General features: G+C 33.7%; 1 protein-coding gene across 6 annotated transcripts in view; it reads left to right on the top strand.

Moving 5' to 3' along the window:
• Positions 1-26,945, top strand: part of RICTOR (RPTOR independent companion of MTOR complex 2) — a 113,527-nt gene that overhangs the window by 65,234 nt on the left and 21,348 nt on the right. For all 6 annotated transcript variants that reach the window (XM_041747406.1, XM_041747407.1, XM_041747409.1 and 3 more), the window contains 21 exons: positions 2,512-2,579; positions 5,860-5,927; positions 6,927-7,009; positions 8,117-8,204; positions 9,143-9,233; positions 9,342-9,408; positions 9,555-9,635; positions 11,396-11,496; positions 14,022-14,187; positions 14,489-14,590; positions 14,707-14,753; positions 16,210-16,345; positions 16,744-16,943; positions 17,366-17,492; positions 17,861-18,025; positions 18,216-18,292; positions 18,707-18,785; positions 23,794-23,903; positions 24,353-24,440; positions 25,549-25,641; positions 26,002-26,108. In XM_041747406.1, coding sequence (XP_041603340.1) covers positions 2,512-2,579; positions 5,860-5,927; positions 6,927-7,009; positions 8,117-8,204; positions 9,143-9,233; positions 9,342-9,408; positions 9,555-9,635; positions 11,396-11,496; positions 14,022-14,187; positions 14,489-14,590; positions 14,707-14,753; positions 16,210-16,345; positions 16,744-16,943; positions 17,366-17,492; positions 17,861-18,025; positions 18,216-18,292; positions 18,707-18,785; positions 23,794-23,903; positions 24,353-24,440; positions 25,549-25,641; positions 26,002-26,108 — 2,144 coding nt within the window. The remainder of the gene's footprint in view (positions 1-2,511; positions 2,580-5,859; positions 5,928-6,926; positions 7,010-8,116; positions 8,205-9,142; positions 9,234-9,341; positions 9,409-9,554; positions 9,636-11,395; positions 11,497-14,021; positions 14,188-14,488; positions 14,591-14,706; positions 14,754-16,209; positions 16,346-16,743; positions 16,944-17,365; positions 17,493-17,860; positions 18,026-18,215; positions 18,293-18,706; positions 18,786-23,793; positions 23,904-24,352; positions 24,441-25,548; positions 25,642-26,001; positions 26,109-26,945) is intronic.

Genomic DNA, 26,945 nt, shown 5'->3' with positions numbered 1-26,945 from the left:
TGGCTTAGCAGTTTGGTGCCGCCTACAGCCTGGGGCGTGATCTTGGAGTCCCGGGATCGAGTCCCACGTCGGGCTCCCTGCGTGGAGCCTGCTTCTCCCTCTGCCTGTGTCTCTGCCTCTTTCTCTCTCTCTGTTTCTCTGTGTCTCTCATGAATAAATAAATAAAATATTAAAAAAAAGACTGTCTCAAAAAAAAAAAAAAAAGACTGTCTCACCCCTCCCCCTCTGCCCCTCCCACCCCGTGCTCACTCTCGCACTCTTTTTCTCTCCTAAATAAATAAGTAAATCTTAAGAAACAAAAACAAAACCATGCAAAACCATGCATAATTTGTAAAGGAAAATAAAGAAAAAAAGGGAAGAAAATACGAGAAATAATGGAGAATTTCACCAGATAATTGGAATATACATATGATTTCAGTGGAAGTTCTTGTACTGGAAAACAGTATATGAAATTCTGAACTCAGTGAAAATTCATTTTGGGCAAGTAGACATTATTAATAAACTAGAGGAAAAGTCAATAAAAAATATCCAGAGTAGGGGATCCCTGGGTGGCGCAGCAGTTTGGCGCCTGCCTTTGGCCCAGGGCGCGATCCTGGAGACCCGGGATCGAATCCCACGTCAGGCTCCCGGCGCATGGAGCCTGCTTCTCCCTCTGCCTGTGTCTCTGCCTCTCTCTTTCTCTCTGTACGACTATCATAAATAAATAAAATTAAAAAAAAAAAATATCCAGAGTAAAGCAAAGAGAGGGAAAAGAAAGAAATGGACAGAATATAACAAAAGTGATAAAATATAATTTTGTCTTTGGAGAAGGAGGAGAAAACAGACAGAAGCAAATATCCAGAGACGATGGCCAGAACTTTTGTTTCTAAAACTGATGAAACTTCATGCTCACAAACCTTACAAAACTCCAAATAAGATAATACAAAGAAAATAACATGTAGGCACATTATGATAAGATTGTTGAAAACAAAAATAAATAAAAATCGGGATCCCTGGGTGGCGCAGCGGTTTCGCGCCTGCCTTTGGCCCAGGGCGCGATCCTGGAGACCCCGGATCGAATCCCACGTCAGGCTCCCGGTGCATGGAGCCTGCTTCTCCCTCTGCCTGTATCTCTGCCTCTCTCTCTCTCTCTGTGTGACTATCATAAATAAATAAAAAATTAAAAAAAAAAAAAACTTTAAAAAAAAAAATAAATAAATAAAAATCTTGAAAACAGCTTTAGAGGGAAAAAAAAAAAACCACGTTATTTTCTTTCTTTTTTTTTTTTTTTTAGAAATCTTTTAAATTTTTTTTTTTTTTTTTAATTCATGAGAGACAGAGAGAGAGCATGCCAGAGACACAGGCAGAAGGAGAAGCAGGCAATCCAGAGAAAATGTCTTTCAAAAACAAAGATAAAATAAAGGTTTTTTTGAGACTCAAAAAAAAGAAAAGACCAAACAATGTAAAGAAACACTGCTCTTTCTTGGATTACTTGCCCTTATGTTAGGAAGGCACTTAAAGCATCCTAAGGGGAGGTACCTGTGGGGAGGAACTGAACTCTGTTGCCAACAATTAGCACATTGTGAGTGAAACATCTTGAAACAGGTCCTCTAGCTCCAATCAAGTCTTTAGGTGACTGTAGCCTTAACCAATATTTTCACTGCAAGTTTATGAGGGCCCCTAAACCACAACTGCATTGCTAAGCCTTTCATAGACTCCTGACTCACAGGAACCATAAAACAAATATCTATTGTTTTAAAAATGAGACACATAAAGAATAAAAAAGTAAAGGGAGTCCTCAGAGGGAAAATGATCTAAGACAAGGAAATGTAGGAAGGAATGAAAATTAACAGAAAAGGCACATAGATGACTAAATATAAAAGCATACTGATTGTGGAAAGCAATTTTAATAATTTCTTATGTATTTTAAATTATATTTAATATTAAAAATTAGATCATAATGCAGTAGGCATGGCAGGAGAGTTGGTAAATGAGATATAGTTGTTAAAAGTTTAAAATGAGTGAGTTTAGCAAGATTGCTGAAAACAAGGACAATACACAAAAATAATTTGGACTTTTTTCATACTAGCACCAAAAGGAGAGTGTAATTTATTAAATAAAACCTTTTAATGATGTTCAGAAATAAGTTTTAAAAGTTAGGATAATAATCTTGGAGTAGGTAGTGACTGAATCTAAAGAGGGAATAAGGCTTTAAGGATACTAGTGTTTTCTTCATCTGGTGCTAGTTACAGCAATGGACTTAGTTAAAGAAAATACAGCAAACTTGACATTCATGGTTTGTGCACTGTTTATTATGTATGTGTCATATTTCTATTTAAAAGTTCAGAAATTGTGTAAAAAAAAAAAGTCACTCAAATGTATTCCTTGATGATGAGTTTGAAGAACTAAGTCTCTCAAACAGTATACCCAATTAAAGATATAGAGAAATTATATTAATTTTAGCTTGTTAAAGAAAAATGCATTTTATAAAAAGGACTCTTTTCTCCTCCTTTTCCTCCTTTTTTTTATTAGCGAATTTTAGCACCCTATACTGATTTTCACTACAGACATAGTCCAGATACAGCTGAAGGACAACTCAAGTAAGTACCATTTGTTCCTACTAATTTATAAGGAAGTATTTATGTTGCTGTTAAAGCTTTTATATTTACCTGATTGTATGTAGAGCCAGAGCAATGTGAGTTTAAGTAAATTTCCTATTTCATGGAGTTACGTTGTATTTCTCATAATTATCTGTGGCTTAAAAAATTAAAAATAAATTATGAGGAGTTTAAAGACTTGAAATTGATCTCTTTTTTAATGTAAGATATTGATAGAAATTGATCTCTTTTTTAATGTAAGATAGGCTATAGTAGAAACAAGATCTTTAATTATTTTTCTATTACGTATTTTTAGCGTAATTACATTGAGAAAGTAAAAGAATGAAATAACAACAAGGAATAGAATGAAGAGCTGCCTTAACTACGTAAGCAGAAGGATAAACTCTGTAGAATTTTGGAAGTAGGGTTAGTAGGGAAATAAAAGGAGATAGAGTAAAGGTTGTTTCCTAGAAATGATGCAGGGTAATTTGCAGCATTTTTTGGAGAGAAAATACTTGTTCATGAGGTGTTCTGGGATAACTATAAATTGATTCAGGGATCAATGTATTAATGTGTTATCTGTGAAGATTTTACGGATTGTGCTATTACAATAAATGTGCTATGAAGCATTTTTCTAGTAGGATTGTTGGACTGCAGACATAAGCACTTATTTGACGATACAGAATTTAAAATTCTTATTTTCAGAATGTTGTGAAATTGGGATATTTTTGTTGTTTTTCATTTTTCATTGTTTCTCATTTTCATGAAAAATAGCGATTTTATATCTTTAATCACTTCTGTCACTGTGGACTCATCACACCCTAACATTTCATAACCTGAGCTAAGATATCAAAATAGATGTTCTCTGTTTAAGACTTCTCAAACGTTATTCCAGCTGAGTTGTGAATTAGGATTCTTAAGCCCCTTTCTTGGCTTTTCCTAATGACACTTAACATTCTCCTTATTGATGGGAGAAATGCACTTTCTGCTGTTACATGAAAAATTACTATGAATGTAGCACCTTAAAATAACATCAGTTTATTAGCACACAGTTCAGTAGGTCAGAAGTCTGGCACAGCTGTTACCTGGGGGTTCTGATGAAAAATCCATTTCCAACCTCATTCAGGTTGTTGGCAGAATTTACTTCCTTGCTATTATAAAACTAGGTCTCTGTTTCCTTGCTGACAGCTGAAGCCTACTCTCAGCTCCTATAGGCTACCCTCTTTCCTTGGTACGTGGCTCCCTCTGTCTTCAAACACAGCAAAAATTCCTCAAATCCTTTGTGCTGAATCTCTGTTTTGTCTTCTGCCACCAACTGCTGAAAGCTCTCCAATTAGATCAAGCCTACCAGATGATCTCCCTGTCTTTTAAGATCTGCCAGACTATAGAACATAAATTAGTCACAGTCATGGCAGTGATACCATATTCCAAGATCCAGGGTTTGGGGCATGGAATCTTGAGGGAGATGGAGGACATTTTTAGAATTCTGCCTACTAGGATGAGTGAGGGATGAGCCTGGCTATTTTTTAGAGTTGGAGAAGGAAGGTACATTCCACCAAAATCCTTTCTTACCTGTTCGGTTCTATAATTTACTTTCATTTAGTTCCTGGAGTGTAGATAGTTTTGGAGGCATGGGTACATTTATGGCCAGGAAACAAGGGAAAATGGAGTGATTTTTTTTTTAAATACTACAAATGTATTGAATAGATTAGAGAATGAATTACCAGGCAATCACTCTAAGTATGTCACTAATATTTTTGTGTGTGTGTGAGAAAGAGAAAGAGATCATGCATGAGCAGGGGGAGGGGCAGAGGGAGAGATAGAGGCTCTTAAGCAGGCTCCATGGGGTTCTGTTTCATGACCTGAGCTAAAATCAAGAGTTGGATGCTTAACTGACTGAGCCACCCAGGCACTCCTGTCAGTAACATTTTTAAGAGGAGTGCCAAAAGCTTTATCTCATAATTGTCTAAATCTCATTTCTTCCACCACCCCATCTCCTCATTTTAGTTTCTCTTATGTTTTCGTTTATTTGATACTATAGATCTAGGTGTGGTTTGTTTATATGTCTTTTTAAGTGTTTCATTCCTCTTTTGTAGACTGCTTACTATTCTTTAAGTTGATTATTTTCTTTTTTTTTTTTCTTTAATTTCTTCCCCGCTTTTTCTTTCCAAGTTCTCTGGATTTCTGTGTTCTTACCGCTGTTAAGGGCTTTATTAGGGAAGACAAAAAGATGGCACAGAAAAACACAGTTGAGAGAATAGAGGTGGTTGAGGTGGCATAAGTAGTTTAAGATTGCTATTAAGTATTGAAACTGGCCATAAGCCATACATGGAAAATTTAATGAATATAAATCTATTGTTTGATTAATGGTTATAAACTATTGCTTAGGAAAGAACAAGTGAGACATTTGGATACACAATTAGAAAATAGCTGGTGATATTAATATCTAGGGTTTTTTTTTAAGATTTTGTTTATTTAATCATGAGAGACACACATAGAGAGAGAGAGAGGCAGAGGCACAGCAGAGGGAAAAGCAGGCTCCACAGGAAGCCTGATGTGGGACTCAATCCTGGGTCTCCAGGATCATGCCTTGGCCAAAGGTGGCGCTAAACCGCTGAGCCACTCAGGCTGCCCAATCTAGTTATTTTAAAATATCAATGAATATATATGGGATGTTGAACTTGCTTCTTAGAAATTTTGAAATAACTTTGGGGCAAGAATTTTCAAGTAAAGAGAATATGTGTGGTAGGGCACCTGCCTGACTCAGAAGAGAATGTGATTTTTGATCTTGAGGTCATGAGTTCAAGCCCCACATTGGGTGTAGAGATTTTATATATATGCATGCGCACACACATATAACAAACTTTGAAAAAAGAATACATGTAAAAGTAAGAAGTATTTTCTTTGCTAAGGGGTAGCCTTTTGACAGGGATGCTTATTAAATAGGGTGATGCTGTCTCTAGTGCTCAATTAAAGGTATTAATGAGGTATCTAAGAATAGTTTTCAGAAAGCAGGAAAAGTAGAACTAAATTGAACAGTGGAATTTATAACTTACTTTAAACTATGTTGGGAATTTTAAATTGGGGCAGGAGTCAGTATATGGGTAATTTTTCTTGAGGTAGATCTTTTTTTTTTAACATGTTTTATTTCCTGTGTAAATATTTAAATGTTAACAAATGATAGATAGGTTTTCTTTCCCTGATACTTTAGGAGAAAAATCTCACTTTTTATTTTGACATTTATTTTCTTTGATTTCTGCCCCTTGCATTCCCCACTCCCAAGAGAGGACAGAGAAGCAAGGTTTCTAGCCAGTAAAATGGGAATCATAGCAACATTCCGGTCATGGGCAGGTAAGTTAATCTGTGCTGCTTAATAAGAAAAACTTGATTATTTTTTCAAATGTTAAATTATTATTGTAGCATCTATTTAGATGTTAACCTAGTCTTTGTATGTTATTATTAGAGTGAGAGGGATTTGTAACAGTTACTAAAATTGACTATTTGTAAGTCAAGTGCTAATGATTACCTGGGCTGATTAAAAAAGTTTTTCTATGGGCATGAGCTTTCATTTGCCCTGGGTAAATACCCAAATGGAATTCCTGAGTCACAAGATAGATATATGTTTAGTTTTATAAGAAACTGCCAGTCTTTTTCTGAAAATACTTTGACTATTTTATACTCCCATCAACAGTCTATGTGAGTTCCAGTTGCTCTGCATCCTTACCAGCATGTCATGTTGTCTTAAAGTTTTTAGCCATACTGGCTGGTGTGTAATGGTACCCAATTGTGAATATTACTTAGATTTCCCCAATGAGTAATGATAGTGAATATTTTTTGTTTATTGGCTATTCAGCAAACCTTCCTTTTTTATATATTAATGCGCTTTAAACTGTTTGACTTAATTACTCCACTTAAAATTTTTATCTATACAGATTATTTGAATTCTGCCAGTTACAGTCTTTTGTACATTCAATAAATTTTAGAATTACACTTTTAAAAGACATATGCCAAGCAAATTTTTCACTTCACTTTAGATTAAGAGGTATTACATAAGAGAGATAGAACATTGTCCCGTCTCCAGTATTCTGAGAATCACTCATCAGCAAACAAATAGTAAGCAGTCAGATTGATGAACTTTTTTGGGTATGCAACAAATAGAAGAAGGAATTTAAATGATAAAAATTATTGATACTCTCTAGTCAGTAGGGAAATATTACATATGATAACCAAATAATAGCACAGTTTTGGAATTATCTGGAAAAATATCACAGATTTTACATTATGAATATATTGCTATAGATTTTGTTGAAATTTAAATTAGTGATATTTTTTCTTTTTTATCCTCTTTAGGTATTATTAATTTATGTAAGCCTGGAAACTCTGGGATCCAATCTCTAATTGGAGTACTTTGTATACCAAATATGGAGATAAGGGTAGGTAGTTACTCTAATTGTTTCATTTCCAGACTTAACAGAGGAAATTAATTGTTAAAAAAAAGTTGTTTCAGGTATTGCTTTTTCCTCGTGAATTATTCATATGTATCACAGAGCATTTAAAAAATACATGAATAAATATTTACTACTTAGTTGAACCCTAAGGGTAATACAAATAATTTGAAATAGTGATGTTAGGAACTATGGCTTAATTAAAAACTGACTTAAAAATATGAAATTAATTATGCTTTATTCATTAAAAAATGAAAACAGTAAGGAAGGGCATTCTCACTGTAAAAGGTTCAAGCAGTTCAAAATATTCAGTAAAAAGTAAATACAGTATTTATGTATCTTATGCCTTCTTAACATGTTTTTGTAATGAGTGGTGGTTTTCATTAAAATTGGGTTGTTAATATGCTCAATTATCAGATATATTCCTAAAATGTGGCTAAAACAAATTGAAATTGGAGGAAAAAAATATGAACTCTTCAGTAGTTCTTTTCCACTTAGATGGTTTTGTTTTGTGTTCAACTGAATAAAACCTGCCCTTTTCTTGTTTTTCTCTATGTGAACCAAACCTGGAGTTGAAAAATATTAGAAAATATTAGCCAAGGGTGCCATGCTTAAAATGTGAACTGATAAGCCTTTAGACCATGGAAATGGAAGGGATGTGATTATAGATGGAAAGATCTATAAGCAGGGAACTGAAGGTTGGGGTTATTCACTTGACTGCTTACTTCACAGATGGGGAAAGAACACCGTTTTTGGAGTCTGGCCCACTGAAATTTGACTCCTGATTTTAGTCTTTATAGCTCCATTACCTTTGGCAAATTATGTTTCACCTGTATATCTACTTCTCCATATGTACTACAATGCTATAATAAAAGATTAATTGAAAAGATTAAATTGTGTATGTAATAAAGCACGCTGTAGTTATCTCTTCTCAATTGTAGTCCTGAGATGGCAGTTTTCTAAAATAAGTAGTTCTGATTTTATCAGTTTTTCCTTCTGTGAATAAGACATTTAAAACATCTGTTTTAAATTTTTAAATTTAAATGAAGATTCATTCCATAAAAGTAAATGAACCGTATTTATTTGCACTTGCAGCGAGGTCTGCTTGAAGTGCTCTATGATATATTTCGTCTTCCTCTACCTGTTGTGACTGAAGAATTCATTGAAGCACTGCTCAGCGTAGGTAAGTATTGAAATCCATTTGTATCTATTCATATACTGTGATTTTTAAAATGGTTTATTAGCTGAGTCTCTCAAAGGCAAAATACTGAACTAAATATTGAATATCATTTTCTTACTGCATCATCATGGCATTAAATTAGCATTAAAATGAAACCTCAAATTTCCAAAAATAAGAAATTTTGATTTCTTTATCATCACCCTAGGTATTACAGATGAGCAGTGAAATTAGTAGAAAAATGGACAAAGAAAGGAAGGGCAAAGATAAGAAACTGATATAATTCTCAAATTAGATTATCTATTTTTTTTTAATTTTTTTTTTTAATCTTTATTTATTTATGATAGTCACAGAGAGAGAGAGAGAGGCAGAGACACAGGCAGAGGGAGAAGCAGGCTCCATGCACCGGGAGCCCGATGTGGGATTCGATCCCGGGTCTCCAGGATCGCGCCCTGGGCCAAAGGCAGGCGCCAAACCGCTGCACCACCCAGGGATCCCTCAAATTAGATTATCTAATTCTCAGTATAATTTTATTTTAGCCAAATGATTCCTAAGTCCCAAAATGAAAGTTTAGACACTGTACATCAATAAATCATTTTTTTCTGTATGACTTTTCAGTCTTTTTTTTTTTTTTTTACATTTTTTAAAGATTTATTTATTTATCTTAGTAGGGGTGGAGGCAGCAGGGAGGGAGTGTATGACCAGCAGACTCCCCACTAAGTGAGGGGCCCCACATGGGGCTAAATCCCACAACCCCTAGATAATGACCTGAACCAAAATCAAGAGCTTGTCACTTAACCAGCTGAGCAACCTATGTGCCCCTCTGTCTGTTTATTTAACCAACATTTTAAAACATTATTTATGGCCTGATTAGCTGATGGTTAACTGATGTGTTTTAGTGATTTCTCATTTTTCTTCTAACTACCTAATTTTAACTATTTTAGATCCAGGCAGATTCCAAGACAGTTGGAGACTTTCAGATGGCTTCGTAGCAGCTGAGGCAAAAACTATTCTTCCTCATCGTGCCAGATCCAGGTAGAATTAGGGGAATAGTTCAAATTTGTTACAATTACTATTTTTATGTTAAATTATGTAATATGTTGAACAGTGTTTAAGCTGTGTCTGTGCTCTGTTTATTTCTAGGCCAGACCTCATGGATAATTATTTGGCACTGATACTCTCCGCATTTATTCGTAATGGACTTCTAGAGGTAAGAATTATAAACTTATTTTATCCTATTTTACTTTTTAATTTTCTCTGACAAAGTTCTCTCAGAGCAACAAGCATACATACGATTCATAAATGTATTCCTACATGCTCCTCTGCAACTATAATATTTTCTTCTTATTTTCAAAGGGATTGGTTGAAGTGATAACAAACAGTGATGACCATATCTCAGTTAGAGCTACCATCCTCTTAGGAGAGCTTTTACATATGGTAAGTTTAGCAACTTTTGATTATGTTTCATACTATTAATGTCTTAATTTATAAAACAGATTATTTTAATAATGTTACTTTGTAATATCTCAAAAAGTAAATTTATGCTGAGTGTTTGTCTTTGCATTGCAAAGACCCCTTGATGCCTTGTATCTATCTATACATAAATGTATGCGTGTATATGTATACTGTGTGTGTATATATAGTGTAGGCTAGTTTTATAAGTGAAAAAAATGTAAAAAAGTACTGAATATTGATTTTTATACTCACTTTTGATGACATTTTGAGTCCTATAAATCTTTTTTTTTTTTTAATATTTTATTTATTTATTCATGAGCGACAGAGAGACAGAGACAGAGACACAGGCCAAGGGAGAAGCAGGCTCCATGCAGGGAGCCTGATGTGGGACTTGATTCCGGGTCTCCAGGATCACACCCTGGGCTGAAGGTGGCGTGAAACTGCAGAGCCACCCAGGCTGCCCCCATAAATCTTAACATATCTTAGAATGACTTGCTGCCTAACAAGAAATTCCAAAACTAGATACTATGTCAGTCGGGTAGCAGTGGAATTGACATATGACAGTCAGTGCCTGAATTTTAGAAAACTTTGTGAAAAAAAATTCAAAATGTAACTCCCTTATTTGAACATGTTCTCTGAGTTGAGATTTAGAAGTTGAGTACTTTTGGTTTTTTTTTTAGTTTTTTGGAGTTTTTTTGCCTTGATTTTGTGACATCAGTAACTTTGGGAAACAAGGAGCTAAGAAAGTAATCTGACCATTCTCTAATATCAGCAAATCAAGCAATGGGAGAACTGATTGTTTGTAAGATAGAATTCCTGTTTATAGGTCACCTGTTAGTAGAATATTGAATAAAACGAACCACTTTAAACTCATTAAAGGAGGAAGTAACCATGTGGCAGATCTTTTAAAAGTATGTTATGATTTTCTTTTATTGGCAAAGTATTTTTGTTTTTGTTGTTTCAGTCAATACTACCTCTAGTATTTTTTTCCACATATCAGCTGGGCTCTGTGAGTGATGTAAAGAGAGTTTAACAGAGTTTAATGATAACTGTCTTGTTTACCAATGAATTGTTTATCTACATGCTTCATTCTCCTTCAGCCCATCCATGGAAGAATTAAGTAATACTGCAGGTTTTCAGATGTGATTTTTATTTTCATTCTTTCATTCTAAGGTTATATCAGTATCTAGAATTATTTGCTTTTTATGAAGGAATCTTTTTTATAGATTTCATCTTTTCCTTCCTTCATGACCAGAATTCTTGATTCCCTTGAAATATAACAGCTGGTTATTTTGAGTATAGTGCTATTAGTTCATTGCTTATTATGCTTAGATTTTCTGGCTTCCATATTTAATTACTTCTCTTCATTGGTGGAAAGCAGATTGAGTGGTGAATTTTGTTTGGAAAGCAGGATTAATGTAACATTATAGCATTGGATCTAAGTTTTGAAATGTAAACCTTTCAGATTATTTAAGGATTGAATTTAATTGGTTACCACTTAACACTATAATGTTAAAATAAAGGATCTGTAAAATTTACTATTTTTTAATGTAACAGGAGTGTGTATCTTCATTCTGTCCCATCCTTGTTGAAAGATAAGATGAATTATAAATAAGTATGTATTGGAAAGTAAATCATTACGTTCACTTTATGAGTAAAACCTTTAGTATTTCATCTATGAGTAATCTATAACAAAATATTTCTATTTGTCAACTCTTAAAAAATGTTATATTTTACTTTAGGCAAATACAATTCTTCCTCATTCACATAGCCATCATTTGCACTGCCTGCCAACCCTCATGAATATGGCTGCATCTTTTGATATCCCCAAGGAAAAGAGATTGTAAGTATCATAGCTCTGTAGCTAAGACTATGCCTGGTGTATTTAATACCCACTTACATGACCTTCTCTTTTAAAAATTGCATATGTGTATGTAGATTATGCTTGGAAAATTTTTTTTTTTAATTCTCTTAAGGATGCCTTACAGATGAGGGGAAGATTGATAGTATTATTTGATAATTTGTATTTTAGGCTACCAAGTATTATTATAGCTTAGTAAAATCAAGTTTTTCTAGCATGTTTCTTGCCAAGGATGTAAACTTTCTGCCACAAAATTAAAAATGTTGTTGAAAAATATCTGGACTATTTTATGTTTTGAGCAGCAGTTCAGGCTCTTTAATGTCTAAAATATTTCAAGTTAAGGGATCCCTGGTTGGTGCAGCGGTTTGGCGCCTGCCTTTGGCCCAGGGTGCAATCCTGGAGACCCGGGATCGAATCCCACGTCGGGCTCCCGGTGCATGGAGCCTGCTCTCCCTCTGCCTATGTTTCTGCCTCTCTCTCTCTCTCTGTGACTATCATAAATAAATAAAAATTAAAAAAAAATAAAATATTTCAAGTTAATAAAGCACAAAGAGTAGCAATATCTTTTGTATGTGTGATTAAAAATGTTGGAATTTAATAACCTGTAGTATAGGCATTGAAGTAAGTTAAACTCTTAATACTGAAGGAAATATTGCAAACAGAATCTGAAACAAAACTATGGTAATATAGCTGTAGCTCTGTTAGAATTTCACATTGCTAATAAAATAAAATTTAAAGGTAAAAATGGAGAAGCCTGGTTGGAAAGTGCTAGTAGGAATCTTTTTCATTTGGTTAAGATTATGTCTAAACCAGGAGTGTTTTCTTTTTCTTTCTTTTTTTTTTAAATTTTTTTTTAAGATTTATTTAGTTATTCATGATAGATAGAGACAGAGTGAGTGAGGCAGAGACACAGGCAGAGGGAGAAGCAGCAGGTTCCTTGTAGGGAGCCCGATGTGGAACTCTATCCTAGATCACTACCTGAGCCGAAGATAGGCGGCAGGCACCCAACCGCTGAGCCACCCAGGCGTTCCCCTCCCTTTTTTTTTTTTTAATTCTACCTGTTATGATTAGAGAAATCTGTATATTTGGACTTTTTGTAATGTTAATGAAATCTAGTTCATTAGCTGTTCAGAACTGTGAATTTTTATTAAATTATATGTTTCTTAAAAGTTTAGTTAGTTCAGAAGTACACATGGGCCTCACAATAAGTAAATAATATTCTATTAATTTTAACTCTGCCAATGGATATACTATTATTTAATAGAAGTTGTATTATAAACTAGAAGTTGTATTATAAACTAAGTATTAGGGACCATCTCAGTTCCAACTCTAGGCTTTCATAGCTTTCAGCTTTTTTCTTTTTAAGTTTAAGTAACCTCTCTCTACATCCAGCATGGGACTCGAACTGACAACCTTGAGATAAGAGCCACATACTATACTGACTGAGTCAGCCAGTCATCCTTTTCAGTTTTTATTTTAGTAGTTTGATGATGGAAGAATGTTTTTCCTGAGTCCTTGTAGACCTAAACTCTGTGGTTCAGATTATGACCCATGAATTTCATGGTTCATCCAGAATTGAAATTTACCTTCAGAATTTCAGCAATAAAAGCCTTATAATGGTTTTTGTTTTATTTTGGTGGTGTTTTTTTTTTTTTTTTCACTCAGCAAGCTCTTTATTTATAAATACTTGCCAATCTGAGCACATCTCAAGGTTTTAAAATTTTAAATCCAATTTGTTTTTACCAGGAGTTCTGGAGTTGAGACTTTTTTGCTGCCAGATTCTCAAAAACTCTGCTTTTATGAACCACAAACAAGGAATTAAAAATAATTTTTTAAAAAAATACCATTTACAATTGCAGATCAGTGGGAGGAAATAGAGACTATACAAATTGATACTGGAATCATCAATTATCCACATGGGGAGAAAATGAAATATTCCAGCCTTATATCATAAATAAAAATCAGTTTTAGATGGATTAAGGATTTAAATGGGAAAAGCAAGTTTTTAAACTTCTGTAAGAAAATAGAGAAAACTAGGTTTCTAACTTTGTAGGAATTCTTAAAACCAATATACAAAAAGTCCCCACCATAGGGCACCTGGGGGTGGCTCCGTGGTTGATTGTCTGCCTTTGGCTCAGGTCATGATCCCAGGTCCAGGGATTGAATCCCACATCAGGCCCCCTGTGGGGATCCTGCTTCTCCCTCTGCCTATGTTTCTGTCTCTCTGTCTCATGAATAAATAAAATCTTTTTTTTTAAAGTGCCTGCACCACAGAAGAAAAGATTAGTAAATACATATTTAGTTGGGTTTACATAGTGTTTTTTCATACAAATAGCATTGTTCTTGATTTTTTTTTCTTTGTGGTTCCAAATTTGATTAAATAATTTACTTTCTAGCAACCATCTCTAGCCTTAAATTTATATATTTTACTAGGGTAATTTACCAAAGTGATCTCTTTAAAATTATGCTAGCTTTGCTACAGAATTAATTCAGTTTTTTTTCAACAGGCGAGCCAGTGCAGCCTTGAACTGTTTAAAACGCTTCCATGAAATGAAGAAACGAGGACCTAAGCCTTACAGCCTTCATTTAGATCACATTATTCAGAAAGCAATTGCAACCCACCAGAAACGGGATCAGTATCTCCGAGTTCAGAAAGATATATTTGTTCTTAAGGTACTCAAATGAAACATCGCAATTTTTAACTTCATTTCCTAATTTTTAACTGATGGACGTTAATACGCTATACTTGCTGAGTTAGTTTTACTCTGGCTTATGGATTTTCAAATGATTTTCAAATGGCTTTCTAGTTTTACAAGCATTAGAGCTATGTTTCTATAACTTTTTAAAGTTAAAAAGCCTTGATAATTCATCCTTAAATGAAAAATCTTTCTTTAAATTTTTAAGATTTGAACTTCGTTTTCTGGATGTGAAGAGAATCGCCTTAATTTTCCTTATTACTTTCTGATGATTTTAGGATACAGAGGAAGCTCTTTTAATGAACCTTAGAGATAGCCAAGTCCTTCAACATAAAGAGAATCTTGAATGGAATTGGAATCTTATAGGGACCATTCTTAAGGTATGATAAGATACTTCTTGGTTATAGCTTCACTTATTATTCATTGTAATTCATCATGCTTATATTTTTGGGAATTGATAAATACATATGTAATGTAATCCATTATGTTTTTCTAGTGGCCAAATGTAAATCTAAGAAACTATAAAGATGAACAGTTGCACAGGTATGTAACAACTATTTTGCATTTAAATTGAAAGAACTTAAATTTGAATTATATGATATCTAATACCCATGAAAAGTAATAATTGGCGTTCTAAAAGTTACATACATACATTTTAATAGTTGGTATTCCGTAGGTACATGTATACATTTTTGTGTATGCTGTTGCAACCCAAAAGCATCAACTAATTCTTTCTCTAGTTATTTATATTCTGATTTTAGTTTTAGAACAAATGAAGTACTTGAGATAAAAATTTCTCAGATTGGGATAATATCAACCATATTGTAATCTTAGCCCTAAGTAACAGATGAGGATGACATAATAAGGACATACTACTGTTCATTTCCCAAAGTGATGGCCATTTATTTTTACTATTCTACTTACATTTGCATCTGACTTTGGAGGGTTAGCCATTTGTCCTCCTCTTTGCATTCCCATTAACTAAGTTGATGTTTTCCATGTCTTTCATAAAACATACTAATGTTCATAGCATACACATCACTTCAAGGTACTGTGCTGTTCTCTAGTACCCCCATGCATTTTTACTCAGAATGAATTTAGACTGATCCACTACCAGTACTGATTTCATTCATCATTCAGTGAGAGGGACTTTACTTCATTTTTCTGAAAAATTTATGTCCTTAATATTATTATTTGATTGTATTCATCTCCTCATGATATTTAACTTAATATCTATATTAAGTTTATAGAGAATATATATAAACGTATATTGGAATAAAGAAACAGCACCAACTTTTCATACTGCTTGTGAACAGAGATGAGGTGTCATTCAACTTTGTTTCTCCAAATCCTAGAATTGGCACCATTGTTGGATTGGATTGTAGTGCATGAAATTAAATTGAACTAAGTTAAATGGAAGCTTAGCCCATAATGTCAAAAGTGATATTGAAATATAATAAATTAGTTCCATTGCTTCGTAAATACAGTTGCCTAAATTTTATCTGAAGCTTTTGGGCTTGGCTTTTGCTTAATTATGAAAAAGTGACAGAATTATAGAATGATATATTTTGCTTACAATTACCTAGTATAGGATTATTTTATAGAATCATGGGACAAAGACTGTCATAAAAGAATAGTAGAAGAAAATTTATGTTCAGGTGTCTTCTTCCTATTTATCCAAGCTTATCTTCTAGCTATGTTATATCTGTATTTTGCCAGCTAGCTTCTTTGTTCTCTACTATTTCTTTCAGACATCTCATCATAAAAGTATTTCACGAACTGTTCTTGACAAATAAGGTTATTGTTTTTGCATGCATGTGTGTGTGTATGTGTGTGTGTGTGTGTGTGTGTGAGATGTACCAGATATGCTTATTCCTTCCCATTTACTCTAATGGTTTAAACCCAAAACATATTCAAAGCCCAATTACATCATAAGCTATGGTTAAGATTTTAAATTGATTTTTTGGTTTTTCTGTTGGTAATTTTATTTTGCCTGTAGGTTTGTACGAAGACTACTTTACTTTTACAAGCCCAGCAGTAAATTATATGCCAACCTGGAACTGGATTTTGCCAAGTCCAAGCAGCTCACGGTTGTGGGTTGCCAATTTACAGAATTTCTTCTTGAGTCTGAAGAGGTAATAAGCATTTTGAATATTTTCCTAACAAATGTTTTTCATTGAATTTGCCCCCTTCCTTTTATTTCTGAATATGTTTAAGTTGTATTTAGAAACATATGGAATGAGTCCAGACCTAGATTTGAATCCTGACTCTGTCACTAGCTAGTTATGTGACTTTGGACAACTTATGTGCCTTATAGAAATAAGAACTGGTTTTCTCTTTGTAAAATGGAAGATAGTATGATCTTCATGCAGCATTGTGTTGAATGAAATTTAAAAGAACAGGTACTCAGTGATTGGTATTTGTTATTAGTAACTTCTTCATTATTTTATTTTTTGGATATGATTAAAGTTAATTTTTCTAATTATGGTCACTAAGTGTTTTTCCAATAATAGCACAATGTATTTGCTTTTAGGATGGGCAAGGATACTTAGAAGATCTGGTAAAAGATATTGTTCAGTGGCTCAATGCCTCATCTGGAATGAAACCTGAAAGAAGTCTTCAAAATAATGGTTTATTGACTACTCTTAGTCAACACTACTTTTTATTTATTGGAACGCTTTCTTGCCATCCTCATGGAGTCAAAATGTTGGAAAAATGCAGTGTATTTCAATGGTAAGTTGTTTTAGTCTATACCTGAACTTTAATGTAGTCAGAAATGTATGCTTTTTATTCTGTGTACATGTATTTGATAAATTTTATTAGAATACTAAAAAAAACTAGAGTTGTTATCTTGATGCTTTGTTCTTTTATGTGATATTTGTCATTAATGCTTTCTTTTAGAAATGCTTGCTTAAGGGCGCTTGGGTGGCTAAGTTAGTTGAGCATCTATCTGCCTTCGGATCAGGTCATGATCTATCCCAGGGTCCTGGGATCCAGCCCTGGCAACAGGCTCCCTGCTCAGCAGGGGGCTTCATTCTTCTCTCCTGCTGCTTCTGCTTGTGCTCTCTTGCTTGCTCTATCAAATAAATAAAGTCTTTTTTTAAAAAAAATGCTTATTTTTCTTTTTGTGTCCCCCCCCCCCCTTTTTTTTTTAGTCTCCTTAATCTCTGTTCATTGAAAAACCAAGATCACTTGCTGAAACTGACTGTTTCTAGCTTGGACTACAGCAGAGATGGATTGGCAAGAGTCATCCTTTCCAAAATCCTTACTGCAGCTACTGATGTGAGTATAACAGGCAATTAAACTATTTTTTTATAACCAATTAATTCAGTACCTCATAAAGCCAAGTAAAATTAATTATTAATTCTAAGAATATGGGATGAAATTGGAGTTTACTTTAAAATAGTAATTCCTCCAAGAAACCATATACAGTACCCGTATTTTTCTAGAAAGGGGAGGAAGCAGCTAGATTTAAACATAAGTATTTTATTTTGCTAGTACTAAAAAAAATATGTAAGGGGCTAGACCATCAATTCCAATTTTTCTGCCAGTTGCAAAACTGTCCCAAAACGAAGTCTAAATAGGCTATCCATGAGGTTTGTTTGTGTTTTTTGGTTTTTTTTTTTTTATATTTTCATTTATCTTTGTAGGCCTGCAGGCTGTATGCAACGAAACATTTAAGAGTATTATTGAGAGCTAATGTTGAATTCTTCAATAATTGGGGAATTGAATTACTTGTGACCCAGCTCCATGATAAAAACAAAACGATTTCTTCTGAAGCTCTTGATATTCTTGATGAAGCATGTGAAGACAAGGTGAAGGTCTATTATATTATAAAATACTTAGACATGAATTTTTATTGAATTATTATTTTAATCATTAAAATTAATTTCAATTTTACTAAAAAATAATGTGAAATTATAATGTACCTAATGTAAGTGTTTTGGAAAAAGAATTTACTATCATTTTGCAATTGTTAATTTGCCTAATAATTACTTTTTTTAGGCCAATCTTCATGCTCTTATTCAGATGAAGCCAGCTTTATCCCACCTTGGGGACAAGGGTTTGCTTCTCCTCCTGAGGTAAATATTAAGTAAATTTTTCTTATAACTGTGTTTTTTGTTGTATTCTCTTTAGCAGTGTATTTTAAAGCTGAATTCAAATAGGAAGCACTTTAAATAAAGAGTTTAGTGTTAACTTCTAAAAGAGGTCTATTTTAGAATCTTAGACATCCTTTAATACTAAAACTCTTTTTTCATTGTTTCCTTAATGTTTCTTATACGTTTGTCTCTCCTCATTATTTTCATGACATTTTCTTTACTGTGATTGGATTCATTTGTTCTTGTAAGATTATGAAAATTTATCTGTATTTGAAATTATAGTAAATAATAGTTGACCTTTTACTTTCAGGAAGAAGCTATTCCTAAAGTCTTTGAGCTTCTTAAACACTTGTGGTCAGAGTCTTGTGTTAAACTGTTTCTTGTTTTAATTTACAGATTTCTTTCCATTCCAAAAGGATTTTCCTATCTGAATGAAAGGGGTTATGTGGCAAAACAATTGGAAAAGTGGCACAAGGTAACTTTCTGTAGAGTAAGCTTCAATTTATATGTTTTTACCTTAGGGCATAGCTCTAGGAATTTAGAGGATTTTTTATATCAACATTTTGAAGCTCAAGAGGTCAAATATTTAAACGTTCATATATAAAGTCAAGTCTTAAATTCTATGTAATTATTTGTGTTTATATCTATCCATTTTTAAAACTACATTATTTTATAGCAAACTATTAACTTTGTGTACATTCTATTGAAATTTTGCTTTCAGTTTAATTGATACAATGTACTGGTATAATTTGTTAACCCTACTTACTATCATTTCTTTTATTCTTATTCTTGGATCCCTTATGTAGCCCTTTTAAGCTACAACGAAAACATTTTCCTAAATGAAGAAAGATTATAAAACAGTTCTGCAAAGCAGATATAATAATCTAATTAAACTTTATTTTAGGATGCTACTTGACATAAACCTGAGAATAGAGTTCTTGCTACTAGTTAACTTCCTTGCTTTTCTTTAGCTGGTCATCACTGTGATTTTATTTTCTTTGAAGCATTAGAAATTGTCAAAGCATCTTAGAAACCCATGGATAATCGGTCTTAATGTAAATAATTTTTAGATTTTTCATCATTTCAATTATTATATTATTTATATTGAACCATATTTCACAAATTCTCAGGGTTTCTTTTTTCCTTTTTTTTTTTAAGATTTTATTTATTTATTCATGAGAGACACACAGAGAGAGAGGCAGAGTCACAGGCAGAGGGAGAAGCAGGCTTCCTGTAAGGAGCCCAATGGCGGAACTGGATCCTGGATCTTGGGATCATGCTATGAGCCAAAGGCTGTCAACCACTGAGCCACCCAGGCATCCTGAAATTCTTGTTTTTTAAAAAAATACTGTAACTGTAAAACATACTTTAGGCAGAATACCTGGGTGGCTCAGTCAGTTAAGCATCTACCTTCAAGCTTAGGTTTGGATCCCAGGATCCTAGGATCAAGCCCCACATCTGGCTCCCTGTTCAGTGGTATTTGTTATTTCTTGCTCGTGCTCTCTCTCTCTCTCTTTCTCTGTCAAATAAATAAAGTAACTTTCTTTAAAAACAAAAACATACTTTAGGCATGAAGTCTTTCAATAATTAATGAATTGGAGAATTGAGACAAGATGTGACAGTTTTAAGTTACTTAAACAAATTACCATAGTAAAATCAGTCACCGTATTAGGAAATTGCTTAGGATATCTGGCACACTACTTTAAAATAGTAGGTACAAAATAAAACTACTATAAATGGCATGTGCACTGTATAAGGAAACAAAAGAAGGGTAGATGATTCTGCCTTAGAGATTAGAATTAGCAAAAGAAATTTTGGGTGGGCTCAGGAAATGATATGATATTTGAGATAGTCTTGAAGAGTAAGTAGGTAAATACATTGACTATAGATTATTGAAACTTCAGACTTGTGGAAAAAGCTATATTCCACTGTAGTTAGGGCTAGGATAACTGAGGAGTAGAAAGATGAGACTGAAATGTTGAGTTAGAAGTAGATTATAGAAAGCCCTATAAACCACATTATGTCATTAAGGAATTTCACTTTTATCAGAAGTGAGGGGAATTTTAGGTGTTTAAAGTCTAGTCTAATTAGAGCTGTGCCTTAAAAACATTGACAGGTCGTGTAGTGCAGGAGTGGAAGTTTGATCATTAAAGGTAAAGCCTAGGAATCTTAAGACCAGTTAAGAAGCAAGAACTGGTAAAAATATGGATTTAGTGATGCTGAGATTGGATAGGCAGGGATACATTTTCTGGGCATCTTTGAAATAAGATGGACCAGATGTGTGGACTGATTGGATATAATGAATGAAGAGTCCATCTTGACTCTTTAAAGTTTCTAATTTCAATGACTGAGTATGCAGTGGATCACCATGAAGAGATTGTGATTACAGGGGTGCCAGGGGCACCTCGGTGGCTCAGTTGGTTAAGCATCTGCCTTTGGCTCGGGTCATGATCCTGGGGTCCTGGGATCGAGCCTCATGTCAGGCTCCCTGCTCAGCAAGGAGCCTGTTGCTCCCTCTCCCTCTGCCTCCCCTCCAGGGTGGTGGTCTCTCTCTCTCTCTCTCTCTCAAATAAATTTTTCAAAATCTTTAAAAAAAGGAGAGATTGTAATTATAAAAAATAGTTTTGCAGGATAAGGATAATGATTTTTGAATATGTTGAATTGTATTACTCTGTGGAATGACCAAGTCATTGTATCCAGAAAATATTTGGAATTTTGGATCTGGAGCTCATATATGTGCTGAAGATTGCAATTTGGGAGTCCTCAATATATAATAGTAGTTGAAACCTGAAGTGAGTGAGATCACCAGGGATGATAAAAAGAAAGAACAAAACAAAAGAAAGAACACTGGAAATTGCTCCCTAGAGAACATCCTGGTTTAATGAGGGAAATAGAAGGACAGAAACACAGAAAATTGCCAGAGAGAATGGTGTCACTAAAGGATGCTTCAGGAAGGAGAGGTCAGTGATACATATTTGTTAAAAAGATGAACAATAGAAAATAATCTGTTGAATTTGACAGTTTGGTCATTGGTGAAATGTTTCTTTAAAGGTTTTTATTACTTATTTGACAGCACAAGTAAGGGGAGCAGGAGAAGGAGAAGCAGGCTCCCTCCCCACTGTGCAGGGAACCCAATGCAGGGCTTGATTCCTGGATCCTGGGATCAGGACCTGAGCCGAAGGCAGATGCTTAACCAACTGAGCCACCGATGCACCAGTCATTGGTGAATTTTGCTAGAGCATTTTCAGTAGAAAGTTACAAACAGATACTGAATTGCAGTTACAGTTAATTAGGCAGTAAATGAGAGGTGTCAAAATAAAGACAGCATAGTCCTCTCTCAAATTAGAGAAAAGGAGAAAGGGAAGAGAACCAACTTACTGAATGCCTACCATTTCAGGTCTTACCTCATTTAATCCTGAAGACAATCAATGAATTATTTTATGTTATTTCTATTTTGTGAATGAAAATTTGGAGATTAAGAGGAGTAAACCTTATCCTAGGTCACAAAGCTTAAATATACCAGAGCAGGGGTGCTTTTTGATTCCAAAGCCCATGCTCACTATATTTTGATTTCCTCTCAGTAGCTTATGGCATGCCAACATGAACTGAGACTGTCTCTGTTTCAAGGTAATAAAACATCCAGGCCAGTAAAGTATTAAAAATTAACTCATTCATTTTAAAACTTCACCTAGTACTCAGACATAGAAACGTATAGTGGAGGGAAGATTTGGTCAGTCTCATCACTCTTTGTACTCATTCCCCTCCCCATTTACTAGCCACCTTCTGGTTTAGGGCCTTGTCAGTTTTGGAGCAGGAGGAAGAAGGGGCATAGGGCCAAGAACAGACTTACTCAGTTGGTACGATTGTTATCTGGACTACTTAGCTTTGAATGTGGTAGATTTCAAATGTTAATTCTTTTACATGAGGGTTACTTTCATGCATTTCTCAAAGACCTCACCACTCTGGAGCTCTCAGTTTTAGTTTCCTAGACAAGGGCAGTGGCTCCTCTGCCTGCCTGCTTATATTTCCTGTATAGGCAGAGATCCATCCCTCAGTTCAGGTTTTCTTGCCCCTCCAGATTGGTTCTTTTGGGCAGAATCCTCAAGAGGACCCACATTTAGAAACCCAGTGCATTTCACAGCTATAAACCATACCCCTGACCTTTGGCTAGTGTTTTCCAAATGAATTCCCCTGGTCAAAAGATTATTCACATGAACGTAACTACTCCTGTATAAAGCTCAGAATACTTGCCTTAATTAGATTTTTTGCACGGAGATTTTCATATCTCCATTTGGTAATAATGTAGCGGTAATAGTAGCAATAGTAATAATTATGGTATAGTATAAATTAAAACCTCATGTTACTATTACAAAGTAAATATGGAACCTAAAGGAAAAATAGGAAAAGTATGTTTTTAGAGGCTCTAAATAGGGAGTTAAGGTAACCCATCAAATTCAAGTTGTCTAAAATAGTTTTGAATGAAAAATGTCTCCCTGTGCCCTTATTCTGTCTTTTCTGAAGGTAATGACTGTTAACAGTTTATTTTGTATGCATTCAGAGATGTTCTATCTATAGGTACATACTCTTTATTTAAAAATACAAATGAGTTCTGTTTTCAAATATAGATAAGAATGTTTTTCATTTAGCAGTATATCTGAGGGATCTTTTCAGAGCTACACATTTAAATCTAGCGTGTTCTTTTGAATGGCTGAATAGTACATTATGTGAATGTACCTTAATTTTTATAACCACTCCTGTATTGACATTGTTTCCAACATTTTTTGTTTTGTAAACAGTTTACTGGATATTCATTCATATATCTTTGCATGCTTGTACATATATATCTATAGGATAAATTTATAAAAGTATAGTTGTGAGTCAGAAAGTACGTGAAGTAACATTTTTGATACATAGTGCTAAGTTGTTTTCCAAAGAGGTCCTACAAATTCCTTTTAAACAGTTTAAAGTGGAGATCTTTTGTAATAAAGATGGCAGTGTGACTGACTTCTAAAGAACCTAAACTTTTTCAAGTTTTAGTTGGAAACATTTTTTTACATTTGACTTGATTTAAATCAGTGACGAAAGAGCTATAATGTTTTTACCAAAAAGTGCTAAAATTATACAATTCATTTAATTTTCTTTTAGAAATTTTTAGTGAATATGTTTAGGGTTTAATAGAAGCTAGTTTTTGTTCGTAATGGGGAAAGGGATTTAAATAAGATGAAGAACAAAACTTTTAACTTATGGACTTTAAAATAGTAATTGAACATGGGGATAAAAATATAAGCAGAAAGCTTTTGGGTATGATAGAACATTTGTATTCATAGCACCTTGCTCTACCCTTTTTAAAAGTATCTTAAATATCCTGTACAGATGTTCATTTTTCTCATTTTTATGCTTCTAAGATTTGCTAGATACTAACATGTTATGAATTTTGTGAATCATATGATACTGTATACAACTAAAACAATATTGTTCTCTAGGAATACAATTCAAAATATGTTGACTTGATTGAGGAACAACTTAATGAAGCACTTACTACTTACCGAAAGCCAATTGATGGTGATAACTATGTTCGTCGGAGTAACCAGAGGTACAGTCTAGTTAATGAAATAATTTATTACTGGTGTTCAAATATAAAATTCAAAACCAGTTCATAATAATTCTTTATTTTTTGAAGTTTTCTGAGTACTTGGAAATTTTATTTCCTCACTGACTTAAGAAAAAATTCTTAAAGCATAGCATTGACTGCTCAGGAATTCCAGTGGCACTCATACTGAATACTCTTATTGATACAGTTTATATACATTCCATGCTCTTAAGCCTACTCTTTCTGGTATTAGCTGTCTTAACATTACTCAATGTTTTGAGGCCAGCTAAATTGTTATTTTCCTAGAGAAATCCTCATGCTTTTCCACTTTTCATATTTTTACATATGCCAAGAAGGTTATATCTTTATCTCGTACTTTATTTTTAGTCCATATTTTAATTAGCATGTTGTAAATGAGGCAATAGGTATATCAATCATCTTTATTATACTAGATTACAGCGTCCTCATGTCTACCTGCCTGTACACCTTTATGGACAACTGGTACATCACAAAACAGGCTGTCATTTGTTGGAAGTACAGGTAAAAAAATAATTTACTTGTTTTAAATAGTTACAGTGATAGAAAAAAAGCCCTCAATATTGCTAAAGTAGTATATTTTGCAAAAAACTTCTCAAAAGCCTTAAAGTTAGCAGCATTAATTGCTTTTAAAGCCATCTATGTTATAACTGACTTAGGCATTCTGTACTTGTAATCCTTAGCTATATCACTGGCTTGCATGCCGTTCCCAGACTTATATGTCACCTTTTACATAGCTAATTTGTTAAGCTGTTGAAAGTCTGAGTTCTCTCCTTTATAGTTTGTTGGGGAAGTTCATCTCTTTAGTAGAAACATACTAAAAAACTGAATTTCTTCATTGTTGTTGTTGGGAAGTTTAACTGAATCTTTTTCAGATTCAGTTATCTTTGATAAGCAAGAAACAAAGTATTAATTGCTGTTTGTACCTCATTATTGTTATATACTTCATGGAATATAACAGGATTAGTGTCATGCAGTGTTGCTTTGATTGTATGCACACCAAATTTATGGCTGTGAATATGTCTTGCTACTAAGTGTTTTCAATAAATGCAGTTTTTTTCTTTTAGAAATACATACAGAAGTATTTGGGTGTGTGTCTCTTGAACAATAGTAGTCTGGCAGTTTAGTTCATTTTTATATTGGTGTTCATCCCAGGAGCAAAAGTTTTGCATAAATGTACTCTGTAGTGTCCTATTTTTATATTACATCTCTGACAACTTTTGGGGCACATACCTTTATGTTAGCTTTTTTCATTCATTAGTATTTTGTTTAAAAAACTGATAATTATCACTAACATTTTTATAATACTAGGTACCAAGTATTTTGTTAAGTACTTTATATGTAATAATTAAGTCATTACTCCTTAGGAGATTAGGAAATCAAGGCATGGGGTGATTAAGTGACTTGCTCAAAGCCACATAGCTAATAGGTACTAACTCTAGAATATGAACTCAAAACCTCTGCACTAGTGCTGCTTAAGAAAGTTTACATAGAATTATTTTAGAATTTTATATATACAAAAGTTATAACATGCCTTAAAAATTAGGTTTTAAGATGCAATAAGAAAATACATTGAAAAGATACTGTTACTCATATTTTTTTTTCTCTCCAGAATATTATTGCCGAACTCTGTCATAACGTTCGTACACCAGATTTGGATAAATGGGAAGAAATTAAAAAACTGAAAGCATCTCTTTGGGCCTTGGTTTGTAATAAACACTTCTATAAGATCTTCACCATTTTTAGATTTTTCTAATTTTCCCATTAATAATAAATAAAAACCATTTTATTTGGAACTTGTTCTCAGATTAATATTCTAAGACCAAGATTGTTTCTACCCATTTTAAATATTTTTAGGCTGGAAAATGCATGATTAAAATATTCGTTTTCTTGCTAAGACAAATGGAGCATTAATTTCTAAAGTTCCTTATTTTTAAGGGTTTTTTCACTTTTTTTTCCTCTCTCTTAGATGGGGTTAAATTTCTTGTTTTTGAAAGCTTTCCAAATTTCTTAAAAGAATTACTCTTATAAATATATTTGATATAAGTGATTTCTTTTCTTTCAGGGAAATATTGGCTCATCAAACTGGGGTCTCAATTTGCTACAAGAAGAAAATGTGATTCCAGATATACTAAAACTTGCAAAGCAATGTGAGGTTCTTTCAATCAGAGGGTATGTTATTTCACTCATAAATCTTTCTAATGTATATATTCTTGTTCACAAAGGGCTGTGAGGGAAGAGTATTTTATGATTCAGTGTAGTCCATTAGAGCTATTAGTTCACTGAAAGTCCTAATGATACAGGATTTAAAAAGAAAAGGGTGCACATCAGGCTAGCTCAGTCAGTAGACCATGCAACTCTTGATCCTTGGGGTCATGAGTTTGAGCCCCATGTTGGAGGTAGAGTTTAGTTTAAAAAAAATTTTTTTTTAATGCACAAAGTCAAACATCTTAAGGAGGGGCACCTGGATGGCTCAGTCGGTTAAGCATCTGCCTTCAGCCCAGGTCATGATCCCAGTGTCCTGAGATCGAGCCCTGCATCAGGTTCCCTGCTCAACGGGGAATCTGCTTCTCCTCCTGCTCTTGTACTCTCGATCCTCTCTCTCTCTCTCTCTCTCTCTCTCTCTCTCTCATTTTTGTTATCATAATGTTGAAGTTTAGTTACTGGCAAACAGTGAAAGTAGAGTAGTGTATGTGCAGTAGTCCAATAGCCCATATAGTCCAGATTTATTTGAGAAAAGTTAATATATGTCATTTTTTTCCTAAGATTGAGTAATGTTCTTCTAAATTACTTCTTTGTAATTACTATCTATATTAGGAAGGTTTTCATGTTATTTATAGCCTTCTCTAAGTTACTCCTAATTCCTTTTAATACATGTTTCCATAAGCTAAACAATATTTAATGACCTTTAAAGAAAATTCAGATGTACATATAGCAAACTCATATTTTAGTTGCTGTAAGAAATCTCAGTTTGGAATTATAAACTGTCATTACTACATCTTTTACTTA

This window comes from Vulpes lagopus, chromosome 3 (genome assembly GCF_018345385.1).
Source record: "Vulpes lagopus strain Blue_001 chromosome 3, ASM1834538v1, whole genome shotgun sequence".
Lineage (NCBI taxonomy): Eukaryota > Metazoa > Chordata > Mammalia > Carnivora > Canidae > Vulpes > Vulpes lagopus.
Note: the sequence above shows the minus strand (reverse complement) of the source record. Positions and strands in the feature narration are given on the sequence as shown.